The sequence below is a fragment of the Monodelphis domestica genome, chromosome 2 (genome assembly GCF_027887165.1).
Source record: "Monodelphis domestica isolate mMonDom1 chromosome 2, mMonDom1.pri, whole genome shotgun sequence".
In the NCBI taxonomy this organism is placed as follows: Eukaryota; Metazoa; Chordata; class Mammalia; order Didelphimorphia; family Didelphidae; genus Monodelphis; species Monodelphis domestica.
In genome coordinates, this window is record NC_077228.1 from 241,380,311 (window position 1) to 241,404,877 (window position 24,567).

Sequence of the window (24,567 nt, forward strand, 5' to 3'; positions counted from 1 at the left end):
AAATCTAGCTCTGCTACTAATCTATGTGTGACCCAGAGTAAGTCACATCTCCTTAAGTCTCAGGTTACTTATTTGTATAATGGGGAAGCTAGAATTTCCAAGGTCCTTTCTACTAGATCTGGACAAACTATAAGATATTTATGAAATGCTTCTTCTGTTTTCAGATTCCATACCTTAGTTCCCAACCCTGGGCATTCAGACCCCAGCCCAAAAAAAGACCAAGAAAAATAGCCCCTCCTTTGTGTCTGACATCCCAATAAAATATTTATTATTTCATGAAATAAATTCTTTACAAAGAGAGAAAGGGAGGGAGGGAGGAAGGAAAAGGAGGAAGAGATGAAGACAGAAGAGAGGGAGGCAAGGAAGAAAAAGTTTCTTTATTGCTCCCCCCCCATATCCCAGAGTCAGACCCTTGCTGTCATATTTCTAGCCCTAAAGATTTTCCAACTTGTCCCCCAGTTTTTGAACAGGCTAAGTACCCACTCCATCAGAATCAGGGTACCTTCCTTGAGCTAGGAACCTAAAACCATATCCCAGAATGCTGCTCCAACCTCCAGTAGCAGGTTTTTCTATACCCTCACTCTCAAGGGGAGTGGTAGCACTTGGTTGTCTCCCAGGGCAGCAGGCAACCCTAGGAGGGTCATGTAATCATCCAGAGAAGGGGGAACGTGGCAGTGTACCTGGATACCCAGATCTTTCTAAGCCAGAAAGGCTCTGGGCTTGGCTAATCTATTTGTAAGGTCAAAGAAATGATAGTGAAAGGGAATTAGGATAGGGAATCCCCAGGGATTGGGGCCTAGGACATGCTGCATAAGATTAATCTTAAGAGTTGGCCACAGGCTTGGGGAATCTGGAGGCAGGAGGTACAGTTTCTGCTGGGTCAGGGATGGGGAGTTTTCCCCTTTGGAGTGGAAGGGTAACTTTATTCAGCATCTGTAATAATAATAATGACAATAATAAGAATAGCTGATATTCATGTGATACTTAAAGGTTGGCAAAACACGAATGTAGCTGGTGCCAGATGCCCATACCCAACCTCTGTGTAAGCAAGCAGTGATGAGGTGATGAGTGAGCTCTGAAGCTTTACCTCCAGGGTAGGGCTTTTTTTTTTTCAGAGCCATGGAATAATTTCTGGAAAACTGCATTTCTCTTAAATGAAGGTAAGGAACAGAGAGAGGGAAGCTACAGTAGCTTGAGCCCTTTGCAATTCTGCCAACAGAATGACTTGGAAATCTTAGGGATTTGCCTGGAAGACTTGGAGAAAGTCATCCCATCTGGTTTACTAGTCCTGGCCCTTGCATAGCAGGGTCACTGACTTTGCACCATGGGCTGTGGCCAGTTTATTTCTGATTTAGAGCTAAACTTACTGCCTCTGGGTCAGGGAAATTAAATAGATTTCAATCCCAGCCCCAGAAGAGGGAATTTGAAATTACAAGGTGGAAGGATGAGCTCCCAAGAACTGAATATTAGTCCTCACACCCCCAATGCCAGTCCCTGCTACTTGGGAGTGGATTGTGCTGGGGCCCTGAGAGCTGTTTGGCTACTATGGATGTTCAGGATGTTCAGTGAAGAGCCACAGAGAAAAGAAGGCAAGAGAACAGAGGCAGCACCAAAGACTACCAGGCACCCCCCACCCCTCGCCCCCATCTAAGTCTCCCACTCTGACCATGCCTGCAGAGGACTAGAACATGCAAGTTCCATAAATAAAGGAGGAGGATGCCCAAAGGCAACCAGCATTAAAGTTCAATTTCCTTATGTGTATCAAGTCAGAGAGGGCTAACAAGGCCCTTTTCCTAGGCCACAGTTCTCTTGATCTCTGTAACAATCTACAAAGTAGCCTCTTTCCCTGCTCCCATTCATTTACACATTAAAGGCTCTTGCCATGGGCCCAAGGTGGCATGCTTAAAATCTTCCCTCTTGGCCAGTGTAGAAGATGAAGCCATAGGGGGATCTCTAGGTTTGGGCTGCTTTTCCTTAGGGGACTTTTAACTCATCTCTTATCCCTTCAGGTATCCAGGCCTTTCAGGGATCAGACTCATGAGCCTAGAGCTGGAGACAGAACATATGAGATTCGTCCTTCCTCTCTTTCCTCTAGGGAGGTTGTTACTCTGCTAGGACTACTTTCCTGCATTGGAAGTAGAACCCAATTCCCACCACTAGGAATGTCCCAGTCTGAAGTCCAGGAGGTTGGGCCACAGAGAACTGAAACTGCTGGTGCTTCTCCTGGGGATGGGACAGTGTAGCCAGCATAACCCAATAGTTCTCAGAGAAGGTGGGAGGCGGGATGGCGATGAAGAGGAGGATATAGAGAGGAAGGTTGGCACAAAGGAGGCCATCAGCAGTCCCCACTCCTGGTTCGACCTGAAGATATCACAAGCAGTCCTGGCACAAGGCCACTTGTCCCTTTTGGAAGTCTCGGCACGGGCAAAGTCGGTGGTATTTGGTGTTGGAGCCAGCACAGCTATAGAGTATGGGCTCTTTCTGAAGGTAGCACTCTCGACCTAGCTGGGCAAAGGCCGGGTACAGATGATTCATTTCTGACTCAGTTCGATCACAACTGACATTCAACCTGTGGGGAAGGAGAGGAGCACACAGACACCTGGCCACCCAGCTTCCTCCAACTATAGCAGCTCTAAGGAAGTTGCCCTGTATACCCCAGCAGCATGGCTCTTAGCCCAGAGTTACCAAGAGATTCCCCATCCCTACACATGACCTCCCGTGTCCCTTTGCTTCTATCATGGTGGCTCCTGGGGGAGGAAGGAGAGGAGAGAGACTGCTTATCCTCTTTTTTTTTCTCCCCATCCTCCTTTCTGGAGAGATATGCATGGGGAGGCATGGACCCCATTATTAATCAAATGAGATTTTTGACCATTTGGCTTCCAACTCAAGGCTGATCAGGGGAATATGCTCTGAGAGAAAGGGCTGAGGATAAGAATTGAGGACAGGGTTTTTAGTGAATTAGGTGTGGGGCTGTGTCAAGATATGGCCAGGGTAACCTTAACTAGGTTAAACTGAAAGTAGAGGATTACTCAAAAATTGCAACTTCTTAGATGACTTTCTCTGAAGTTCTCTGTAATTCAAAGAAAGTTTAAAAATGCCCTAGGAAAGGTGAACTGTTAGCCTGAGGGAGAAGGTGCTAGGTGTCCAGGATGTTTAGGATTTGGGTACCAGCCCTCTTTGGAAGTGTCAGAAGAGGCAAGAAAAATCAGCTTGGGCTGGGAATGTTGAAGCTTAGAGGATTTCTGTACACTTTTAGGAAATAGGGATATAGGATTATCTAGCTATTACCATTCTTCTCCCTTAAAGTTGATACTTAAAATCCTAAAATGGAAAGTAAAGATTGAAAAAATAAAATGAAAAATGAAGTTAGGGGATTTTAATACTAGGATTATAATCTATGATTTTGGGGGCCTGCTTTCTTGCTTAGAAGCATTGGAGTGAGGGAGGGGTGCAAAGACACTCACTTCAAGAAAGCATCCTGGGTGTTGAGGAAGAAGAAGAAGGAGGGCTCACATATGAGGCCCCTGTCCAAGCAGGCATCCGTGCATGTCCTTCCGGTCTCTGCCAGCCAGCCCTGAAATGAGTGCACAGGAGGCCAGGCTTCTGAGCCCAGGCTGGCATTATGGGGCCAAACCAGGTGTGGGGCATTGGGTGCCAGGGCAGAGAGGGCTCGAGCAGGTTGTGGTGATGCCACCAGTGGGGAAGATTCTGTGGTTATACAAAAATCCTGCCAGGAGGAAAGTAGAATTAGGAAGGGGGAAATGAGTAGGGTTGAAGCTATTGGTGAAAAGAAAATTGTTCTATTGTCTTTATGTTATTGATTAGGAACAGAGAGATCACATATAATCCTTTAGATGAGTAGCCACAATTATGTTTTAGAAAGAGTTAGGCCCAGTTAATAAACTGTGTATAAAATGTCAATTACAATAAGAGAATATTAACCATAATATTAGAAAGGATATAATTTGGTATATTAGAATATTATAGCAACTAAATATATTAAGAGTGTCCATTGGAGGAATAAAAATTTTAGGTCTGTGTAGTTATGTAGGGAAGCTGAAACCCATGTAGAAGGAGCTGTGTTCATTGAGAGTAGAGAGTTTACAGCTGGCCTGATAAGATGGTATGAAAACAACCTTGTTGTCTTCAGGCGTTTGATCCTTTAAAGATTTATGCCACTATAGGCTCCCAGAGTATTGTGGCCAAGAAAGGTTATTCTGACCTAAATAGTATGGTAGTTAACCTTGTACTGAACTTTCAAGACTCCATAGCGAATGTTCCAAACCCTCCTGTTATTAAGCACCATTGTATGTTTCTTAACATCCTCTGTATGTTCTGTTATGTTAATGAATTATGCTAATTAGCTATAAAAAAAGCCTAAAAAACATGGGGTTTCATTCATAAAATGGGCATGGTAAGATCTCCAGCTTTAATTTTCTACAATTAAAGTTTGGATCTTCAGCTCAGAATTCTGGCCCAGAAATTTCTTTACTTCTAACATAGGGCAGAGATGGGCACAGATACCACCAAGGAAACTGATTGAAGTGCTCCCTTAACAGCATAGTCCCCACTGGCTCTGAGCAGCATGAGGTATGGAAATACTACTAAATTTGGAGCCAAAGGGTTAGGGTCAAATTCCTGTTCTGCTACTAGTTATATGATTTTGGGTATATGATTCTAACTCTAGGTTTCCTTTTCATTAAAACAAGAGGAGAAACACTAACTTGATGATTTCTAAGGGTAGGTGCTTTATCGATGCCCATTCCCTTTTCCCTACTCCTTCTAAGGCTCTTTCTAGCTATAACAAACTATGACCCATCCTCTGTGCCCCCAGTCTCTAGCCCAGGGTTAAGTACATTTTAAGTGCTTAATAAATGATCAGTGACTGATTTCCTTGTCTAATGTTGTATGATTCCTCCATCTCCCTACCTCTATGATCTTCTTTTACTCCAATGCCTTCTATTCTCCTTTTCTTTTCCCTTTTCCTTTTCTCTTCATCTTCTTGGTCTATTTTTTAAAAAGTCTTTAAATTATGCTCCATCCTTTATCCTGTCCTTTGGGCACTGCTGAGCTCTGCTTGGTGAACTTGGGGCTATCCCCAAGAAGATGCTTTTCCCTCCTTTGACCAGTAATATAACCTAGTCCTTTTTCTCCCTCAGAACCTCTTGTCTCCTTTTTTGTTTTTCATATTTAAATGTTTCCTTTGGTTTCTTTTTTAATAAAGGGAAAAAATCAGTTGAGGAAAGTTGATCACCTCAATGAGGGAAAGGAGATACACTTATGGGGCCTAAAGGAATTTGTTCTCTACCCTCACCCATAAAGTACTTCTGTAAATCCTACACTATCTATTCATGACTTGCTAAATGTATATAGAAACATTGTCATTAATATGCCATGAACATCTATGCTTGTCACTATACTTGTCTTAGATTGCAAGGCCCTACAGAGCAGGAGATAGACAGTTTTCTTTGTCTATGACCTAATACAGATCCAAAAGACTTAAAACCTTGGTAAATGTTTTTTTTTAATGTTGATGGAAGGCTGGTAAGGATTTGCTAGACAGCCTGTTCAAACATGCCAGGGGATTGTTAAATTTTTCAATATAAGCATTTGCACCTCAGAAATCAGCAAATGCTACACATGAGGGCTTGATTTATTATTTTCTGATTGCCTAGATTTTTTCAAGTTATGGAGAAAACAATATTGCACATTAAATGCATTGTGAGCACATCCCCCCTGCCTCTTCCCTAAAAGCTGGTTGTTTAACATTTATGGGCATACCACTGGTTGGTATAATGGAAAGAACTCTGGACTGAGTCAGGATACCCAGTCTTGACTCTGCCACTAAATTTAGGCAAATGACTTCCCTGCTAGGTACTTCAGTTTCCTTATCTGAAGAAAAAAAAAGGCAGTTATATTAGATTTTGCTAGATCTTAGGTCCATCTAGTTCTGAAATTATCTAAGTTTTCTCCTAACCTCCATTCTTATCCCAAGATGAGACTGTCTTGGGAAGTTGAAAAAGAATCAGAACACAGATGACCTTTAAGAGCCTCACCATTAACTTTATCATTTATTCCATTTCCTCTTCAGGCATGATGAAGATGAGATTATTGAATTGCAGAGAGTGAAAAAGCAATCAATCTAATTTTTTCTAGGACAGTGATGGTGAACCTTTTAGAGATGGAGTGCTGGGCCCCATCCTCCCCACCCCAGGTGTTTTACCTGTTCCGCTCCCCCCCCCCCACGTGCTGGATATGCCCTGCCCCGCCTTTAGCCTAAATGGGGGAGGGAGAAAGTGCTTCCATTGGGCTGCTGGGTGGAGAGGCGGGGGATGTGAAAAAATATCATCAGGCATAGTGGAGAGGAGGAGGAGAGCAGCTCTGCCTGAGTCCCCCTGCCTTTCTAGTAATGAACTCTGGGGGGTTGGAGTGAGGGTAGGGTTACTGTGTCCCCACAGAGAGTGTTCTGCATGCCATCTTTGGTATGTGGTGCCATCACTGGCCTAGGAGAAAGCTTTGGGAGAGGGAGAAGGGGGAGAGACTGACCTGATGTTGGATGTAGGCATAGATCCTCTCAAGCATCCCTTCGCAGGTGTATTCATAGGGCAGATAGGGATCTACCTATAAGAGGAAATAAGTGGGGTGGAGAGAGCAGGGAGGTTAGACCCTGCCCCTAAACTCTATGCTATATTATGCTAGTATTTACTGTATTCCAAAAGTAGAATGGATCTTTACTTTACTTTACTTTACTTTACTTTACTTTAGGAGGTAGTAGATTCTCCTCCACTAAGGGTATTTAAGCAAAAGCTAGATGACTACTTGTTGGGTTTGTCTAAGAGGTGGTTTCTTTTTAGGGCATGCTAGATTTAGAGATGCTAGATGGCTGATGAGGTTCCTTCAAATTCTGTGATTCTATAGTTACTATGTGCTGATGACTCTGGGCAGCTAGATGGTTCAGTGGGTAAAAGGCTGGTTTTGGAATCCAGGAATCCATCATCTTGAATTTAAATCTGGCCTCAGACACTTATTAGCTATGTGACCCTGGGAGAATCACTTAATATTATCTGCCTTAGTTTCCTTCTCTGTAAAATGAGCTGGAGAAGGAAATGGCAAACTACTCCAAGTCTCTTTGCCAAGAAAACCCTGAAATAGAGTCACAGAGAGTTGGACAAAACTAAAATGATTCAACAACAAAGCTGATGACTCTACCACTTCTCTGACATCCCTCAAATCTATCTACTACCTACATAACATCTAAGGGGAAAGCAAGGTACAGTAGAAAGATCACTGGAATTAGGGAATTTGGGTTCAAATCCTGTCTTAATACTTAACTTTCTGTGTGACCTTGGACAAGTTATTTAACTTTTCTGGATTTCACTTTCCTCTGAGAAATAAAAAGGTTGGGTTTGATGACCTTGCAGGTCCCTTTCTGTACTTCTGTCTATGATCCTATTATAGCTACCTTAGTTCAGGCCTTTATTAGCTCTTGACTCAACCATTAAAACAGTTTACCTGATTGTACCTCCTTCACTCTCTGAATTATTTCCCACATATCTGTCAACTTAACATTATTAATACATAGGTCTAATCACATTATTCCTCTGCTCAAAAAAAATTTTTTTTGGTACCTCTCTATGGTCTCTAGGGTAAAAATACAAATTCCTTATTCTTTCATTTAAAATCTTCTACAATCTGGTTTCCACCTACCTTTATGGTCTTACTTCCACCATCCTATCCCCAACCATTTATACACTCTTTGTTACAACCAAACTATTAGATTACACTAAAACCCTACTTGTCTCTAGAATAGATTCCCTCCTCACTTTTTCCTCTTAGAATCTCTAACTTCCTTCAAGGTCTAGCTCAATCTCTCTGCAAAGCCTTTCTTTATTAGCCAGTTATTAGGATTCTTTCCCTCCTGTTAAATTTATTATGGTTGGACCCAAATATTTTTAATTGGTTGTTGCCAGGGATTTAATTTCTAAATCCCAAAATGAATTACTCAAGTAAATGAAATTTATGGTAGTTTTATTTTACAATAGAGGGAAAATATTAAGGAAGAGAAAAAAGGGGAGAAAGAGAGAAAGAGCTCCTGCTTCCTCTGATCCAGTTAGAAATTCTAAGGCACCAGTCAGGGGAAAGGAGTCTCAAGACAATGGGCCTTTCTTGGAGGTTGACACCTCCAGAAAGGGCAAGGAAAGAAGTCAGCCTTTTCACTTACCATGGTAACTATCTAAAAGGAAAGTAGTCTGAAATCTCCTGCACATGCTCCTCCAGGGGTCCAGTTTCACAGCCAAGCATCTTCACTCCAAGTCTGAGTGTCTGTCTTCCAGTCTCTCCTCAAGTGTCTGTCTCTGTCCCTCCAGCTCTGAGTGACTGTCTTCATTCCAAGAACAAGTGACTGTCTTCCAGTCCAGTTCCAAGTGACTGATCAATCTTCACTCCAAGCCCGAGTGACTGGTCATAATTTCTGTGTGTTTCTGTTTCCACTATTTAAAGACCTTTTTCTCTTATGTCACCTCCCCTAAATTTTACATCTACCCAATCATAGCCAACACTCCTCTCCAGGACTGCCCACTCTTTCACACGTGGGTCGCAGACCTCCCACTCAATGTATGAAATTGGTGTTTATACCTTTTTGTGGTTAAAATAGGTAGATCTACTTTAAGTACTGGGTTTACACTTTAGGGATTAGAATCTAAAAATAGACAGGAGATTACAATGTAATCTTCACAATAAAGGAAGAGTTAAGTACCTTCATTGTTACAATCAGGGGAGAGCCAAATCCAATCTTCACATTCCTTAAATTATTTTTTCTTTACTTATCTGCTAACATGCCATATCCCTTAGCAGAATATACATTACTTGAGAACAGGGATTGTTTCTTTTGTGCCTTGTGTCCCTGGCACACAGTACAGTGTCTGGCACATGGTGGTTAATTAATAAATGTTGAATTGAATTCTATTTTCTATATATAACAATTTATAGTTCCATGAATCTGTATAGTAATATACTAGTAGTTGTTGTTGATCAGATGTATCTGTTCATGACTTCATGGATGAAAGCTGTTCATGGGGTTTCCTTCTTTCTGGGTTCCTTCCTCTTCCTCTTCCCCTTCCCCTTCCCTTCCCTTTCCTTCCCTTCCTCTCCCTTTCTCCCCCAAACTATTACCTTCTGTCTTATAATCAATTCTAAGATAGAACAGTGGCAATAGCTATACAATCAAGGTTAAGTGACTTGCCCAGGGTCATATTTAGAGTATTTGAGGTCATATTTAACCCAAATCCTCTTCCATATGGAGTTTTCTTAACAAAGATACTAGAATGGCTTGCCATTTCCTTTTTCAGTGGATCCTTTTGTCAGGCAAACAGAGGTGACTTACACAGAGTCTTTCACACAGGACATGTCTGAAGTTGGATTTGAACTCAGGTCTTCCTGCTTCCAGGCCTAGTGCTCTATCCACAGAGTCACATCTAACAGTAGTAGTAACAGCTAATAATAGCTTGCATATATAGTACTTATATAGCACTTACTCTGCTCTAGGCATTGTGCCAAAAGCTTTATAATTATTATCTCATTTAATCTTCATGGCAACCTTGGATGTTAGATGCCATTTTTACCCCCATTTTACAGTTGAGGAAATGGAGGCAAATAGAGATTAAGTGGCTTGCCCAAGGTCACATAATTGGTGAATGCCGAACTCTATTTAAACTTTGGTCTTCTTAACTCGAGGTCCAGAGTTCCACCCAATGAACCACTTAGATCTAACCTCAGCCCAAGAGATGGCTTGGACATTCCTGTGTTGGTTGTTGTTAAGTCATTCATCTTTGTGATCCCATGGCCATAGTTTTCTTGGCAAAGGTAATGGAATGGGTTGTCATTTCCTTCTCCAGTGTGTCCCTACTTTATAGATGAGGAACTGAGGCAAATAGGGATTAAAACTTACTCAGGGTCACACATTTAGTAAGTGTCTAAGGTCAGGTTTGAACTCAGATCTTCCTGCCTCGAGGCCTAGTACTCTACCCACTCACAACACCCCCTAGCTTCTCTAGACATTCCTATGGCTATCATCTAACTGTATCCCTTGCCCTCTCAGACAACACTTTGGCTAGCCTCTCAGGACACCTGCCCTATGGGACTTAACTCTACTGGCCATATCCTTTACCCTACCCTGCCATACATTGCTCTTTCTTGAACTTGTGGCTCAAAGAGCTATAATATGGGTGTAGTTGTTGGGAGGGACTCAAGCATTCTGAGTCCTTCCTGAAATCTGTTTCAAACAGCCATGTTCCTGAAGGCAGCATCTGCTACCATCTGGAAGCATCTTATGTACCAAGCTCCAGGCCCAAGTTATAAATAAACACACCAAGGGAACAGATTTTCTTCTAAAAATGTTGTTCCCTATGCTTGCTGACAGCAGAATTATTCCTCCTCAGTCATTTGAAGCCCTTGTCAAACCTAAATTCAAAGTCTCAGCTGGCAGGCAAAGATCACTGCCAGATACTTCCTGCCATAAATATCCTGCCAAAGAAGTCAGCCAGACTAGAAATTACACCCATTAGGTCTAATTACAGGTAAGCACAATAATCAGTTTCAACAGAATGTTGGGTGCTGATCCTGATTATAAATACTGGGCTACAGATTTGTAACAAGAGAGGGAAAGAGGGGCTTTGATTGAAGATGTATTTGTTCAGAAGAGCACCATCTTATCTCCTTCCTATTACCTTGAAGGGCCTTTCTGCCATTAGAAAAAATGCCAGATTTGCTAATTCAGTCTCTTTGGAGACTTTTCACAAGGAGTAGCTAATGATGAAAATGGCATGAAAAATGCTTTGGTGTACAGGATGAGATTTATATTGCCAAAGAGTGTGGGATATTGGCCCTTTTATGGATGAACATTTTGATATATGATACCAATAGGAAAAGAACTTTAATATATGCTACTCAAAAATAAATATGAAGAAATATAGATTTTAGATGGGATTTTGGAGAGTGTGGACAAAAAATTATCTGTGATATAAATCAGAGATTTTAAATCTCTTTCATAACAATAGAAATAATGCCTTGCTTGTATGGGAACAGTCTAAGGTTATAAAGAGGCAAAGACATAACATATTTATTAAAAACTAGAGAAATGTGATTAGAAAGAAATACAGTTTCAAGGACACTAAACAGATTGAGGACATTGTTGGGAATTTCAAGGCAGAGGCATGAAGTGTATCCCTTTTTAAGTTGCCTACATGTTATGACTAAAGAGAGTAAAACTAAGAAAATGAGAAATCATTCAAACATTTATTAAGTGCCTAATATGTGCTGCACTAAGTGCTGGGTCAAATGAACATGTGGAGACTGAAGTGTGGTTGAAAAAGAACTGTTAATTTGATAGGAGAAATTGGGGGAGTATAACTTTTTTTTTAAACCCTTACCTTCTGTCTTAGAATCAATACTGTATATTGATTCCAAGGCAGGAGAACAGTAAGGGCTAGGCAATGGGGGTTAAGTGACTTGCCTAGGGTAACATAGTTGGAAATGTCTAAAGCCAGATTTGAACCTAGGACCTCCCATCTCTCTATCCACTGGCTCTCTATCCACTCTGCCATCTTGATGCCCTGAGTTGTGATATTTTAAGTAAAAAGTGAATCATTGGGAATCAATAAGTTATCATTTAAGCCACTGAACAGAGCAAGAGGGAGAAGGTCAAATGAAGATGGCAGCAGCAAGGAAAGGACCAACCTGAAGGCACAGGTTGGGTATGGAAAAGAGGCTCCAACTGACAATTCCCAATTGATTGGCAAGAATTAACATCATTGGTCAAGAACTCTGGTGGCAACAGCGATGGCTCTTTATTAATAAAGCTGGAGAAAGTTGAAGCTTTTCGTAAAGAGCTTTTTGTTCTGTATTGCTACCTCTGGCTTGAGAAAGGTTTTGCAATCCTTTGTGGGAAGATGCCTTAAAGATGAAACCTGAACAGTGTTGTTATGATTGTGACTAGACAGAACAGTATCCAACTGAGTGAATACCTGGGCTGGACAAGTCCATATATCTTAAGATCAGTGATGATGAACCTTTTAAATATCCTTACAGCTCTAGATGCTATATTTGCCTTGGGAGGTATGTTAGACAGGTAATGATCCCCTTAATGAGGCAACTAAGGAGTGAGGTTAAAAAGACCAGATCTTACTTCCTCTTGTAGCAACAAAACAAACAAAATCCTCCCCTAGAAGCAATGCCATCTGACCTTTATGCGTTCAAATTGGATTTGCCTCAGTTTCCTCATCTGTAAAATGAGTTGGAGAAGAAAATGGCAAACCATTCCCGTATCTTTGCCAAGAAAATCTCAAACGGGGTCACACAGAGTCAGACACATGAAAAACAAAAATTCTTCTAGCCTTTCAAGGAAAGTCCCAAAGGCAAAATTTAGCAGAACAGAATCAAAATGGGGAGGAAAGAGAGCAAAGAAGGAACACCAATAGCTAATTCACCCTACATAGGTATAAATATTAAGTAGTTCATGTGCTACAGGGGCCTGGCAATTTCTTTTGCTATTAACAAACTTTTCCTCAAAATTGTTCTTAGAGGTACATTGCTACTAAATTCTGGGGAGCAGTACCACCTAACTTCTAGAGAGAAATCACTCCTGATGGCTATTTACCACCATCACTGTTTTGAAGTGATTGTTCCATAATGACTCTACTAGTATTTAATATCTAATATCTGCCATGGGTACTGTAACTATCAGGACAAGGGATAGCTGGAGCTTAGCAGTATCTTTCCATTCTCCCCAAATCTAGGTTACTTTGATACAGTGGATGTAGAGGTCATTGTGGCCATAGGTGAATTACCAAAATGTTGGCTAAAACATGAGGCTTCTCCAAAATATGTCCTTAAGTAAGGACATTTAATTTCCCAGAATCTTAGTTTCCTCAACAGTGAAATGAAGGGGTTGGACTAGATGGCCTCTGAGGTCCCTTCCAGCTCTATCTATGATGCTTTTTTCTGAAGGCACCACATCTCTTAGCATCCTCTCCAAGGTTTATTGCTTCTTCTTTCACACTCCCTGACACAGTCTTGCCTCTTTCAGAACTTCCCTTCTCAGATATCATCACCCAGCACCCACACTCTTCTTTAAATTCACTCTATTGTCCAGTCTTTTGGTGTTTTTATTTATAGATCTTCGGTCCCCATCTTTCCTAAGTTCAAGACCAGACTCATGGTCTTTCCCACTTGTTCAGCAATCCTATTCCATCCTGTCTCTTCAAACAGATTGTCCCCTCTGTCACTGCTACTCTTTCTCTTATTTTCAATCTTTCCTCTGTCTACTGGCTCATTCCCTAATGCCTACAAACATACCTATGACTCCTTCACCCTGAAAAAAAAACAAAACAATACAAACCCTTATTCATCTTTCTATATCAATCATTATCCTCTACCTTTTCTGCCCTTTGTAGCCGAATTCCTTGAAAAGGCTAGCTATGATAGATGACTCTACTTTCTCTCCTCAGTCTCTTCTTAACCCCTTAGAGACTTCTGACCTTAACATTCCACTACAACTCTCCTTCCAAAGTTACTAATGATCTCTTAGTTGCCAAATCCAGGCCTTTTCTCAGTCCTCATTCTCCTTGACTTCTCTACAAACTTTTACACTGTTGATCATTTCCTTCTCCTTGATATTTTCTTCTTTCTGGGTTTTTAGGCCACCACTCTCTCCTGGTTCTCTTATCTATCTGACTATTTGACCATTCCTTTTCTATCTCCTTTGCTGGATTGTCTTACATTTTTTTCTTCTGGATCCTAGTTTAACCCTACGTATCCATCAGGGTTCTGTCCTGGGCTTCTGCCTCGATATTACTTCACTTGGTGCTTTCAAATAAGCTCCCATGGATTTCATTATTTTTGCTGAAGATTCTCAAATCTAAGAAGATCTTGCTCAACCCCTCTGCCAACCTCCACTTCTACTGCCTTTCAGACACCTCAAACTGGATGTTTACTAGACATTATGTTTACTACACATTTGGACATCATTATGTCCAAAGTGGAGCTCACTATTTCCCCCCCAAGCCCTCCTTCTCCCTCACTGCTACCCCTGCTGACTACCTTTCCTATTACTAGAGAGGGCAAGAACATCCTTCCAGACCCCCAGGCTCAAAACATAGATGTCATCCTCTACTCATCACTATCTCTCATTCCCCATATGCAAACTGGGGACAAGACCTATTGATTTTACCTTTGTAACGTCTCTGAATATACTCCCTTCTCTTCTCTGACACTGCTATCACTCTTGTGCAGGCACTCTCACTTCATGACCATGTTATTATAATAACTTGCTGGTGAATGTCCTGCCTTGAGTTCTTTTCACTCTAACCCATCCTCCATTCTGCCACTAAATTGATTTTCCCAAAGAGCTGGTCACAAAGCACTACCCTACTTAATAAACTCCAGTGGCTCCCTATTGTTCCAAAATCAAATACAAACCTCTATTTGGCATTTGGTCCTTTATAACTTATCCCCTCTTACCTTTCCAGGCTTCTTACAACTTATTCATCGATATGTATTCTTTGATCTAGTGACACTGGCCTCCTGGTTGTTCCACAAACAAAACGATTCATCTCCCAGCTCTGGGCATTTTTTCTTGATATCTCTCATGCCAAGAATGCCCTCCCTTTTCTGCTCCTACTATAGACATTCCTGGATTTCTTTAAGTCCCAACTAAAATCCTATCTTTTATTGGAAGCCTTTCCCAGGTCCTCTTAATTCTAGTGCCTTCCCTCTGTTAATTATTTCCTATTTATCTTGTATATAGTAGCTTGCTTTTTATATATTTATTTGCATGTTATCTCCTTCATTAGATTATAATCCCCTCGAGGAGAGGGACTGTCTTTTGCCCCTTTTTTTTGTATCCCCAGTGATAAGCACAGGGTAGGTGCTTAATAAATATAGATAGATAGATTGATTGGTCCATCCCAACTCCATCCCTCTTTGAATACTCTGGTGCCCTACCTGTTTCCTAAACATCAACTTCAATGAAATTCTCTAGTAGAAAATGATAGTAGTGAATGGAAGGGATGACTAAAGTAAACTGGCCATGTAACTCAGTTCTCACAGTAGACTAGCAGAGCTGTGGACAGAACATAACGTAGTTCAGGAGTTGGCCTCTTTTATCAACTTGGGTTCTCCTGGTTCTGCCTTCATCTCCCTACTGATCATTCTCTTCAGGGGGAAATGAGCTTACCACAGTCTCTCACCTGAATCCTCATGATGGCCTTGATGGCAGCTTCAAACTCTTCTGAGTTGTTGTAGTCAACTGTCCAAACGTGTGGCTTACCAATGAAGTTCTCAGCATAGGGATGTTGAGAAAACACCTGGTCAGGAGATAAGATGTCCTGAGCTTCTCTTTGTGTCCTGCTGGGGTAGCCCAGCTATAGGAAACCAAGCAGCCCTTCAACCCAAGTATGTGGAGGAAATGCAGCCCCAAACTCTTTGATCCTGTTTCATTTCTTCATATTTTCTAGCCTCTCTCCTCTGCCACCACTGTATAGCCCAACTGACTATATCCTAATCCTATAGCTTTTGGTCTCTTTATTCATATACCCAAGTCCCACAGATTTTTCTCTTTAATCTCACTTTCCTTGCCTTGGTCTCTCTCCTTATTCTGCAGACCCCATGTGATTTATAAGAAGGTGGTCCTTGGAAGCCCTAGATTCCAAGCTATACATAGGATTTTGGTACCTAAAGTAAATTCAATTGTTTTGGATTGGGAGGTAATTACTCTAGACTTCTTCATTCCCTGAAAGGAGACAGAGGAAGTGGGAAATGGTAGGAAGGGTATATTGAAGTGGGGAAAGGTAGGCCCCATGGAAAAAGTACAATTGTGATGGGGAAGGCCCATGGAAGAGACCAACAGGCCTGGAAAAACCAACTTAGAGAATTAGTAACACTCCTACAGACATCAGAGTCCCTCTTCTAGTTATGGCTCTACCTGGATTCTTCCCCATAAGGGCCAGAGTTCTCCCATCACTTACCTCTCGGGAAGTGGGTTTTCCTCGAAAGAATTCATGGTTGAGGGAGCTATGAGGCGGACTAAAGCGGGACTGCAGGAAGACACAGCCATTGGCAATGGCCTCTAGGGGAGCAGGGCCTTCATAGGGGAATCCAAACCCGATGAAGAGCTAGAAAAATAAGTAGCAGGACTATCAGGGCAGGAATTAATTAACAAGTAACATGTCAGAGAAATGAGTTTGAGATGAAGGAGCATGCATACGTGGGAGAGAAATTGGAGAAAAAGTAGGAACCAGAGGAATTCAAATTTCTTTCTTAGAAGCTATCAAATAGTTTCCAGAAGCATGTATTTCTACACAGAAATTTGTTCATTCTTCTACCGAGCTTGCCAACTGCAGTTAGGTTAATATCATCAAGGAATCCCCTGATGGGGCTCCCTATGGCACAGATCTGTCCACCTGGAAACTCAGATTTTCTTCCCATAGTTCCCAGGGCAGCAAATTCTAATTCTCTGTGCACCTGAAGACTTTTGGATCTAGCAAATAAATTGCTACTGGCCCTTCAAGTGCCTCTCAATTAGACTTTGTCCTCTTACACCCCAGACCTTCGAAAGCATTTTGTTTTATGACTGTCTGATGTAAATACTATATACTGAATTACAGTTAATATGTATATGTCCTGGTCCCTGACTCTCCCTTTATAAAAAGAGAAGAATCAAAGGGGAAATGGATAGATTTCTTCTAACTAGACTCAATATGGGGAGGAGTGGTAGTTTGTAGAAACTTTGTATGTCCCTCAGCCCCTAACATAGAGTTTTTCACACAGTGGGTGCTTTAAATATGTTCCTTAGGGGGCAGATGGGTAGCTCAGTGGATTGAGAGCCAGGTCTAGAGATGGGAGGTCCTAGGTCCAAATCTTGCCTCAGACACTTCCCAGCTGTGTGACCCTGGGGGCAAGTCATTTGACCCCCATTGCCTAGCCCTTACCACTCAATACTTACACAGTATTGACTTCAAGATGGAAGGTAAGGATTTAAAAAAAATGTTTCTTAAATAGAATTAAATGGGGGAATATCTAGAAACTAGAACTAGGATAAATTCTGTATAGAATCCTGTTGATGAACAACAAATGGAGCTGATACGAATTGCTTGGCTGAACTTGAACTAAACAGGGGTAGAGATGATGCCTTAGCTATTTTTCTATCATATACATTTTCTTTCCCTTTAAAACAGTTCTTTACCTGGTATCCAAGGACCTCTAAGGGTGGGTATCTATGAATTAAAACAAAATTTAAAAAATAACTATACCAATATAGTTACTCTTCCAGGTTTTTGATAATTATAGTAATAAAGTTGGAAACTATACCAATATAGTTTTTGATAACTATACTAGCATGTAGTTTGATTACAAGAATCCCTTCTGCATTGTGGGTATCCCAGTGATCTGGAAAATCTGAGTAAAACTCTTTGTGTCTTTTTTTGTACAAGAAAAGTCTGAATGTTTGCTTTTTCCTTTATGAGGTGTTTACAGTACCTTATATGCATTTATAAGTTACTAAACTTTTAAAGATATCTTTGCATTTCTAGTTTTTATGTGTTATTTGATGGCTTTTGAGTTCTTTTTGCAAATTAACTTTTTACTTATTGTAAAAATAAAGCTAATTTTTAAAAGAAATCACATATTTATGGAATCAAAAGATAAAATATATATATAATACTATATATATTTTATGTATTTCTGAATTTCTAAACTTTCTTTGTTGTCTGCTGGCCTTTGTATATCATCTGTGGTTCCTGCAAAACTCCCCCCAATTTTTCATTTAATTTCTTATGTTGACCTGCGATATATTGAAGCCATGATGGGAAAGTTGCAACGTGGAAGTGATATCTGTATTTAATTTTATTCATTTATAAACATTATTCTGAAAAGGGATACATACTAGATTGCCAAAGGGGTTTGTGACCCAAAAAAGGATAAGAATCTCTGCCTTGGGATCTAGGAAAAAAAACACTATCCACAAGCAGAGGACAAACTGTGGGAGTAAAAACACCGAGGAAAAGCAACTCCTTGACTACAGGGGTTAAGGGGACATGTCTGAGGAGACACTCTAAATGAACACTCTAATGCAAATACCAACAACATGGAAATGGGTTCGAATCAAGAACACATGTGAAACCCAGTGGAATCGTGCATCAGCTGGGGGGGGGGGGGGAGAAAATTATCTTTGTCTCCAATGAATAATGTTTTGAAATGACCAAATAAAATATTGTTAAAAAAAAAAAAGAATCTCTGCCTTAAAGAATCTAAAAGGGGTAACTAGGTAATACAGGGGACAGAGAACCTGACCTAGAGTCAGGAGGACCTGGGTTCAAATCTGGCCTAAGACACTTCCTTGTTATGTGACCCTGGGAAAGTCATTTAACCTCCTTACCCTTCTTCTGTCTTTGACTAAATACTAAATATTGATTTACAAAGTAAATAGAATCAATTCTTAGACAGAAGGATCTAGATGAAAAAAGAATCTAGTCTGCTATACTGCATTCTGTAACCTTGCTTTCTTTTCCTTTTCCTTCTCTTGTCCACAGCCCCCTGGCATACATACCCTTCAGTCCCTGCTCTCCTGGTTTCTGCCTAGCCCAAGACACCATGACATGGAAGATGGAAAAATCTAATAGAAAAGCAAATGGAGGAAGAGGTAGGCTGCTATTGAAGGATAGGCTGGAGTAACTTTCATCCTCAGGCCTACCCTCTGCCACTAGCCTGGCCTTAGAAGTGATTCTGTATTTCTTACCTTGGCTTTGCGCAACAGTTGTTGGAATTCCTGTTGTGGTAGAAGCCCATGGTTCTTCACGAAGGCAGGGACCTCTGGTGGCCGCTGGGTCTCATAGTACACAGTGCCATGGATCTCCATGTACTTATTCAAGATCCGTAGAAACTTCTCCTTGCCCTGCAAGAGGAAGAGGAGGAACTGTCAGTCCCAGATAATACAGACCCATCCATGAGACACTGTGGTATAGAGTAAAGGACGCTGCACTAGGAGTCAAGACACCTGAGTTCCAGTTCTCACTATGTTACCCACTAGCCAAATGGAATAATAGGAAGAATTCTCAACTCGGTGTCAGGGAATTTGGGTTCTAGTTCTGGTTCCCATCACTAGCTTGTAGTTAGGCAACAACTTCCTCATCTATCAAATGATATAGTTGCATTAGATTGACTTTCAACTCCATATTCCTATGACCCTTGGCTCTGCTTACCTTGTATTGAACTAGGGAAGTATTGCTGAGAGGGGAGAAGGAACGGGAAGGAAGAAGAGGAGCTAAGGAGAGATATTGGCCCTAAGACTTTGACATTCCTGGGCCCAAAGTGGGGAGGACAAGATGAGTTCATTCCATCACTGGTAGCCTGAGGGAATCCTAGGTGCAAGTGCTCAAATCAGGGACAGGCAATTTCCCCAGGCAGGAGACGTTGGTATTGCAGATGGCTTGAGAAAGCCTTGACAAGAAAAGTCATGCCAAGAATTCCATTGCTTATCAATTATCTATCTACTTTCATTTCGGAAATCAGAGACCTAGAGAAGGTCAGTTAGGTGGAAGGAATTTGTATCCACAAACAACCAATAAGATAGTCTTTATGAGGTACAGATTTGACTATGTAACCCCTGATCAAAAGTCTTCAGCATCTTTCTATTGTTTTTAAGCCAAAATACAGACTCTGTAGTCTGGCAATTAACATCTGTAATATGTGCAAAGTTACCTTTTCAGCCTTATGTTTTTCTATTGGGCTAGTAGCTGTTTTCTAGCTTTTCACCTGCCATTTCAATGCATTTGCACAAACTGTCTCTTATGCCTGGACATCTCTTCTTTTCTTCCTTAATTTAAGGATTAGCTCAAGTGCCACCTCTTCCTTGGAGCCTTCCTTGATCCCCCTAAGTTGTTAATACTCTCTCCTTCCTCAAAATACCTTGTATTTATTCATCTGTAGAAGAAGGGTGGTTAGACATTATGGCTTTTAAAATCTTTTCCAGTTTAGAATCTTATGATCCTATGACTGACAATTATTGGGCCAGGTATTTTTCCAGTAGGGATACGTTTTCCTTATTCTCCCTGCTTTCCTTATAAGGTAGATAGGTGATAGTAGGTACAGAAATAAGACTGTAGAACAGACAGAAACTAACTGGCTCACACATTTAGATGGAATGGTGGCCCTAGTCTCATTAGTACTACACTCCCTGCAAGGCAGAAAATCATTGAAAACTGCATCTTCATTACTAGCCCCATTAAGCTATCATTGGACTGAAGCTGGACTTGTGCTTCCCTATAGGTACATAATAACTTTCTCTTTTTCTTCTTCCACCCTGTCTCACCTTCCTATCCCCCTCTCCCACCCTTAGCTGTGAATCTGTACCATGATTCAATTTATTTCTCTATTTCTCTTCTTGCAGAACTCTGTGTTCTCCTCTAGTTACAAACACTGTAGCAACTACACACAAGGTCATTTGCTAAACAACAGTGCTCCAGGCATTTAAAGCTGGTGAAAAGACCCTTCACTTTTTAGACTTCGTAATTTCATTCTCCTGGGGCAGCATTTTCACAATGTTTTCTTGTCAAACCAGGCACACTTGTTTTTATTATCCTCTCCACCTTCTTTTCTAACCTCTAGTGCTCAAATCTTTTTTTGTTCCTCTACAACTTCTGTCTTGTTTAGAGAAGCAACTATCAAATGTGAGAAGCAGTAAAGGTTTTTTTCCTTCCCAGACCCAGGCCTTCTCCTGAACCCCATGAAGGTCACTGAGGTTCTCTACAAAGAGTTATGACTTTTTTTACTCTTTCTTTGAATACTCCCCACTACAAGCCCTTCCTCTTCACCACTATAACAACCTGGCCTCTTGGTGCCACTTGCTGCATCTCACCAATATAGCTTATTCCATGGCACCCCTTTTGCTCTCTGGGAGCAATCTTTAGGACAGTGTGTCCTAAAGTCCTAAACACAGTCCTAAAATAAAATGATAAGAACCTAATGGAACATAAACAAACTCATCTAACCAGGCACCCTTCTTTCCCTTCTACTCTTCTCACAAAACTACTTTCCACATCAGTTAAACCTAATCTAGGTAGGTCAGACACCAAGTTTCACTGTTCAGGACTAAAAAGAAGGGAGGAGAACAATTTTTAAAAGTTGGGGTACCTCATTTGAACCATACCTGCATCTGCAGCATCCCCAAGAGGTTCGCAGAAGAAAAGAGGGGAGAGAGGGAATAAATTAGCATCTCATCCATCAATCCAAACTCTGAAAACAGGATTAATTTCCTGGGTTTCTTAGAAGGGGCTCTCAGGCTATGCCTTTTCCTCATTGAAGCTAACTGAAATAGTTGATACATTTTTTATGTGATTTCTAAAGATTCACAAGGAAGGAAAATTTACAGCTTCTCCCAGTAACCACTTTAGTACCCCACAATCAAGCTTCTTTCTGGTGTTTAACCTAAATCCTCTTGTTCTACCCTTAGGAGTCGGAGAAGGACAATATGTAGAATAGGACTTAAGGCCAAATGCTTTTTAAATAAGAGCAACTAGTTTGCTAAGTGGATAGAGTGCCAGGCCATGAGTCAAGAGGACTTGAGCTCAAATCTGGTTCAGACAATTCTTAGCTGTGTGACCTTGGGCAAATCATTTAACCCTCACTGTCTAGCCCTTACTATTCTTCTGCCATGGAATCAATACTTAGTATTGATTCTAAGACAGAAAGTATGGGTTAAGAAAAATAATATAAAGCAAGGTTTCCTTCTAAACTATTCACAGAGAATCATCTCAAATTTCTCTTGGTCTGGGGGTGAGGGCTGAGTCCTGGAAATGAATGAGCTAATGTTCTGTGAAATTCTGCTTATGCGGAAGCCATATGGCTAATCCATACCATAAAGGAAATCACCTCTCCAGCATACTGGGTTCTACTGCATTCTCTAATGCATAGCTTTTGTTTGCAGACCTCCAAGGCAATCCATTCAATTTTGGGGATTCTTTAATTGTTAGAGAGAATTTTTCTTGATATCAAATTTCAACTTGCCTCTTTTTAACTTCCAGCTGTGCTTCTAGGTCTGGCCTCTGGGGCTAAGCAAAACCAGTGTAATTCCCCACCCCACCCTCCTTTCTTCTTTACTTTCTGCCTTAGAATTGATGTGAAATATTGGTTCCAAGTCAGAAGAGGAGTAAAAAAAGGATAGACAATTAGGAATAAGTGACTTGCCCAGGGTCACACAGTGAGAAAGAGTAAGAGGCCAGATTTAAACCCAAGATCTTCTATCTTTAACTGGTGCTCTAACCATTTGGCAACATAGCTGCCCCTTAATCCCTTTTCCATGTTTAAGATTTTAGACTACTCCAAGACATGTCACTAGAAGTCTTTTAATCTCCAAGCTAAACATCTACATGTTTCAACCAGCCTTTATGCAGTGTGATCTAGAGACCATTTAGCACCACTGATGCTCTCCTTTCAACCCTTCCCAGTTTATCAATATCCTTCCTAAGTGTATTGCTTAGAATTGAATGCAATAGACATGGTCTGATTAAGGCAAAGGATCTATCTAATTGTACTGCCATCCAATTTATATCTCTTCACCTGGTTTGTGCACTGGAATATCATGAAGAACTTGTCAAAAACTTCATTAAAATCTTTGTCATCTCTCTCTATGGCAGTCGTTCTCAACCTTTCTAATGCCATGACACCGCAATACGGTTCCTCATGTTGCAGTGACCCCAAACCAAAAAATTATTTTGGTGCCTACTTCAAAACTGTAATTTTGCTACAGTTATGATTCGGAATGTAAATACCTGATATGCATTTTGTATTCTCATTGCTACAAATTGAGAGGTTGAGAACCACTGCTCTATGGCATTCCCCTTTCCTACCAGCCTAGTAACACTCTGTACCCCCAAAAGAAATAAGGTTAATTTGATTTATGACCTGTTCTTGATGAAGTTATACTAGGTGTTTGTTTTTTTAACACCTTTACCTTCTGTCTTAGAATTAGTACTGTGTATTGGTTCCAAAGCAGAAGAGCAGTTAAGGACTGGGTAAGGGGATTAAGTGACTTGCCCAGGGTCACACAGTTAGGAAGTACTGGAGGTCAGGTTTGAATATACCTGTTCTTAGTAACCATCATTTCCTTTTCTAGATGTTCACTAAATATCATTAATCTGTTCTTGAGTGCCCTATACATAGCAGTTGTTTTAATAAATGTTTGTTCAATCAAATGAATGGAAAAGGTAGTTTTAATAGCAGATTTTTACTGTCTTGAATCTCCCCCTCTCCTACAGCCCCATGATACACATTGACTGCGATAGACCTTTGGTCATATGTGTTAAAGGGGGACCTTTTAATGAAAACTTTTTCCATTCCCAATGCTTTGGGTTCTAATCCATGTCTATAAATGTTGGAAGTTTTGATCAGCATGGGATGGTAGAAGAGAAATGAAGTCTTGACTTTAGAAAGGCTGACAAGGCCCAGCCCTGGCTCTCACCTTCCAGATGCTGGCTTCCTTGCCATACACCACAGCCATATTGCTGTCTTTGTTGTTCTTTATGAATTGCTTCTCTGTTGAATTGAGCTCCTCTGACACAAAGCCCATGAAGGAGTTGTCCGGTGTGTGAGCTGCATGCCAGGAAATGCAGGTAGAATAGTAAGGAATGATCATGTACCAATCCAGAGCCTTCTACTGGGACTATTCATTCCCCCCAAACAGGAAGTATGACCATGCAGTGATAGGGGTAGTAGTGTAAAGGAGGAGGGAGTGGGCTTAGGGAGGCAAAGGACTTAGAGTTGCAAGTTCCTGCTTTGGGGAGCTCATTTTCACAGACTTTTAGAGTTGGAAGGAAATTTAAAGATGATCTGGTTCACACTACCCCCTTCTCCCTTCCTTCCAAATAATAATACATATATCTGTAACTTAGCCAAAGAAAAATAGTTCTGTTACCTGGGTGCTGACAGATCTCATTAATGCCCAAATGCTTTATTTGACTATGAAAAATAAATTATTAGCCTTGGAGACATCAGTGCTCAAACTAAGAGCTTTTCTTCTCAGCTCAAACTGTTCTCACTTTCTTCCATCTATCTCCCAAAGCCCAGCCCAACCCCCATCCCCAAACTTGAGCCTCCTCTCTGGCCCTTTTATTCAACAAACCTCCTCCTCCCACAGCTTTCTCCTTGAATTCTTGCTTCCTCCTGTCCTGTACTTACATGTCTATTTATGGAAATCTCATCTCTCTCCTGAGCTGCAGTCTCAAATCTCTAGCTGCTTGCTGGACAAATACATTTGAATGCCTTGTAGGCATATCAAACTCAAAATGTTCAAAACAGAACTCATGTTTTTTATCTAATCCACCCTTCCCCTAAACTTCCTTATGTCTATCGAGAGCACCCCTATCCTCCCAATCATCCAGTTTCATTATCTTGGAGTTTTCTTTGCTTCTTCCTTCTCCTTCCTACTCCATATCCAAACAGTTGCCAAAGTTAGTTGATTTTACTTGCAAAGTAGCTCTTATATCCACAGCTGGTCTCTCCACTTATACAGCCTCTAATCAG

General features: G+C 41.0%; 1 protein-coding gene across 3 annotated transcripts in view; it reads right to left on the minus strand.

Moving 5' to 3' along the window:
• Window positions 1–238: 238 nt before the first annotated feature.
• The window catches only part of MGAT5B (alpha-1,6-mannosylglycoprotein 6-beta-N-acetylglucosaminyltransferase B), a 253,842-nt gene continuing 229,513 nt past the window's right edge, over window positions 239–24,567 (minus strand). For all 3 annotated transcript variants that reach the window (XM_056814244.1, XM_056814243.1, XM_001371284.4), the window contains 7 exons: window positions 23,507–23,637; window positions 18,788–18,943; window positions 16,020–16,166; window positions 15,243–15,359; window positions 6,547–6,621; window positions 3,465–3,727; window positions 239–2,569 (listed from right to left, as the gene is read on the minus strand). In XM_056814244.1, coding sequence (XP_056670222.1) covers window positions 2,371–2,569; window positions 3,465–3,727; window positions 6,547–6,621; window positions 15,243–15,359; window positions 16,020–16,166; window positions 18,788–18,943; window positions 23,507–23,637 — 1,088 coding nt within the window. In that variant the 3' untranslated portion in view covers window positions 239–2,370. The remainder of the gene's footprint in view (window positions 2,570–3,464; window positions 3,728–6,546; window positions 6,622–15,242; window positions 15,360–16,019; window positions 16,167–18,787; window positions 18,944–23,506; window positions 23,638–24,567) is intronic.